Below are 3468 nucleotides of genomic sequence, written 5' to 3' on the forward strand. Positions count from 1 at the left end.
GAAATATGTTGCTTCAACGCCTTGGAACATAATCTGTTCCTGTTTTCCAATGTTGATTTGTGGGCTTCCAAGTGTCTAAACCATTCATGGAGAATTGAGTGAGGTGGCATCGCAGAAATTTCCCAGTGTCACCCAACCATGGCGTTTGGACAAAAGAATTGGGATTTCGTTTAGTAGTCGGTCAATGGTCAGCAACCGAAACAAGACTGACTGACTAGACTAGCTAGCACAAAGTAAAAGCTAGCAAATAGATCGTCAATTTAGACGGAAATTTTTTTTTTTTTTTTTTGAGTGTAAGATCTTGAATTCTCAAAAAATTTTTTTTTTTTTTTTCATTTGGTTACCTAGTAAAGAATAAATCAGTAATCTCTAGCATTAATCCTTCTGTATTCATGAATCTGCGTTTGTATAGGGATTGGAATATATTAAATAATGAAAAGTAGAGTATTTTATTTTAACAAAGAAAAGGTACAATGTCATTATACCAACAAATCAAATTCTTCGTTCTAGATGCTATCAACATCGAGTACTCGACTTTGGAAGCATGCATTATATTTTTGTCGCAAACTTGTTTTTATGCGATAGCGTCACAATTCTAGCCCCAGACTTTTGAGGAAACTCAAACAGAGTATAAAGCTTTTGGAGTAGTTTCGTATTGAGATTGTGACCGATAATTGAAAAAGGTCTGAATCCGTTGCATGCTCGTCCAAAATTCTTTTTCTCGCAAGGAGCATACATTTAGACCAGATACATGCCTGCTGATACATTTGCCTTCATCTCATGTCTTGCCAGAAAAGGGAAAAAAAAAAACAAATTATGAAAAGACAACCTAGATGGGCCGCCAAGTGGCTACGTTGGCTTGTCTCTTGTCTTCTATAGGATCGGAACTGTTCAATGAAAACGCTGGGGCGGGTCTCTCCTTCCTGCTCTGAGATTGATATTCGGGAAAAGGCCGATGGACTACTTTGATTGGACTATTTCTGCACTGGGTTGCGGTTTTGATTGGAGTACAGCATTTGCATTTTGATATGGTATGAATTATTACGACTATCTTCTGGGGTTGTAATCGAACCAAACTTAAAACTTGACTCGGATTTGGATTGATCGACTTCGAGTCGAGTTCGAGTAGCTTGATAAGTTGAGCAAGTTGAATTCGAGTATTCAGATGCTATACTCAAAGGCTCGTCGAGTCTTATCGAGGTTTTTAATTTTAATTCTTTAATATATTATTATTATTAGATTACCCTTATGTCCAAAAAAATGGTTGAATTTACGAAATGTTTCAAGTCATATGAAAATTTTTAAAGGATAATAAATATCTTTTTTGCTCAAAAATTATCAAGAAAATAAAATTTTCTGACTCAAACTCGATAAGGCTCGCATTAACTCGAGCCAATGCAAGTCAAGCTCAAGTACTATGAGCAATCATCGAGCTCGAACTCAGAGTTCCAATAATACTACTAGCTCGAGATTAAGCTCGAATATCCTTCTTGCATGTCGAATCGAGTTCGAGTATGGCGATATTTGAGTTCAACTCGACTCGATTACATCCCTACTACGTTCTTAGATATTCAAACCTAAGCCGCACCCTTTCCTACCCTCCTAATTATATATGTGCAACTGCAACTCTTTCAAGTGAAATAAGTTGAGACGAGCACATTTCATTTTGTTGAAGAGTATAAATAATGGGATTTCACGTACTTTCTTGGTGGAGTCAAATTCAAGATTAAGCCCCGTTTGAAATTGCGATGGCTTACAATGAAACACTTCAGACATAATAAGTACTTTTAACAAAAGGTACTTTTAAGCTATCAGAAATTGGACCTCTTACATAACATGACGGAAAATTAGTTACCAAACTTTTGTCCCAAAAGTATCTGAAGTGTTAAGACCTATTGCAATTACGGGAAATTAGTGAGCAAACTTTTGTCCCAAAAGTACCTGAAGTGTTAGGGGCTATTGCAGATGTATCTAATCAGTAGAACTAGACCTGACCTCCCTCAACCAACATCTTGTCCTACTAAGGAATATAAAATGAACACAGAAAGTTATTCGACCCAATAATAGTTACTCCATATGACTGCACATTGTACATCGCATTTATCTACCTGTTCTCTCGTCCATATCCTCACTCGTCTCGTAGCATCGTGATGTTTAGAAACACTTATAAAATCAAAGAAAAATTGTCGTGTTATTTATTTTTTAACATTTTAAGCATGCGAAGGCAAAAGGGTCAGGCCACAATGGGGTGGTCTGTGGAGGTTTTCAAGAGCACGAGGACAGGAGACATGGGATAGACCGCCACTCAATTTGGCTAAAATGCTGGCATCTTTGTTTTGATCGCCCTTGGGTTTTAATCCCTTTCCATCATAAACCCTTCTTTATATATATACAACACAAAGAACGACTCTTTTCAATACAATACCTACACATTATTGTTTTATTTTTTCCCTGAAATATCTTACGCATTATTGTTAATCACAAAGAGGAGGACTATCCTTCAATCATCTAATAATTTGCCACATTCTTTTCTAAACATTTTCACATGGCTTCCTTCATTTCCGCTTCAGCTGCCCCATCAGCCACCTTCCTCTGCACTGTTCCTAAAGCAAAATTTGCCATCAGGCAAACAAGTTTCTCCAGCACTGTAAGCTCCACGATCTCCATTCACTAATTACTGCTTAATTATTAGCACTAATTGCTGATCTTTGCCATTAATCTGATTTCGAGATCTTTTTGCTTGTTGCCTTAATTATTGCAGTGTGGTCCATCAGCAAGTGGGCTAAGACTTGTGCCTAAGATTCAAATCTCAAAGGCAGCAACAAAATCATCTCCAATTTCTCGTAGTCTCAAAACCAGAATTTCATGCTCAGCTGTAGGTTTTAACTAATTGCTACTATTAATCGCCTAGCTTAAGTGCTTAACACCTCCCAACAGTTAAATAACCTGAGCACTGATCGTATATACAACCGCTTTTCTTCCCCAGGCTCAACCAGAAACTCTAGAAATTGTCCAGAATACAATTGCAAAACAACTGTCCATTGACGAGGCCACCGTGACACCTCAAACCAAATTTGCTGACTTAGGTGCAGATTCTCTTGATACCGTAAGTTCAAATTACAATTTGATGGCAAAAATCTTGAAAAACCAATATGTATTGCATTGTATATTATATATGTCTTTTTGAATTGAATAGTTTCTTGTAGCTATCTGAGTTGAGCTGGTAAGACCGTTGACCTGGACAGCAAACATGTTGCAATTGAATCTCCAATCAGTTCCTTCAAAGGGGGGGAAAAAAGTCCGATAGATTCTGACTTTTTATTGTTGATGAAACGTGAACAGGTTGAAATTATGATGGCCCTGGAAGAGAAATTTGGAGTGTCAATTGGAGAAAGTGGGGCTGAAAACGTTGCAACTGTTCAAGATGCAGCTGATTTGATTGAGAAAGTGAAGTCAGCTTCAGCGTAG

The 3468-nt window shown here is 37.5% G+C and overlaps 1 protein-coding gene across 1 annotated transcript; it reads left to right on the forward strand.

Annotated features, from left to right (window-relative positions):
* The first annotated feature begins 2545 nt into the window (after positions 1–2545).
* LOC113778006 (acyl carrier protein-like) lies at positions 2546–3468 on the forward strand. Its single transcript, XM_027323249.1, has 4 exons — positions 2546–2647; positions 2762–2872; positions 2987–3106; positions 3343–3468. Exons 1-4 carry the CDS (start codon positions 2546–2548, stop codon positions 3466–3468), a joined length of 459 nt encoding a protein of 152 aa, XP_027179050.1.

Source organism: Coffea eugenioides, chromosome 7, assembly GCF_003713205.1.
Source record: "Coffea eugenioides isolate CCC68of chromosome 7, Ceug_1.0, whole genome shotgun sequence".
NCBI lineage: Eukaryota > Viridiplantae > Streptophyta > Magnoliopsida > Gentianales > Rubiaceae > Coffea > Coffea eugenioides.

Bases quoted from the DNA above. Each gene is read 5' to 3' on its own strand.
- LOC113778006 (XM_027323249.1), top strand. From the start codon at position 2,546: ATGGCTTCCTTCATTTCCGCTTCAGCTGCCCCATCAGCCACCTTCCTC. The intron at 2,873-2,986 runs GCTGTAGGTTTT...TTTCTTCCCCAG, and splicing joins AAACCAGAATTTCATGCTCA to GCTCAACCAGAAACTCTAGA. The intron at 3,107-3,342 runs GTAAGTTCAAAT...AAACGTGAACAG, and splicing joins GTGCAGATTCTCTTGATACC to GTTGAAATTATGATGGCCCT.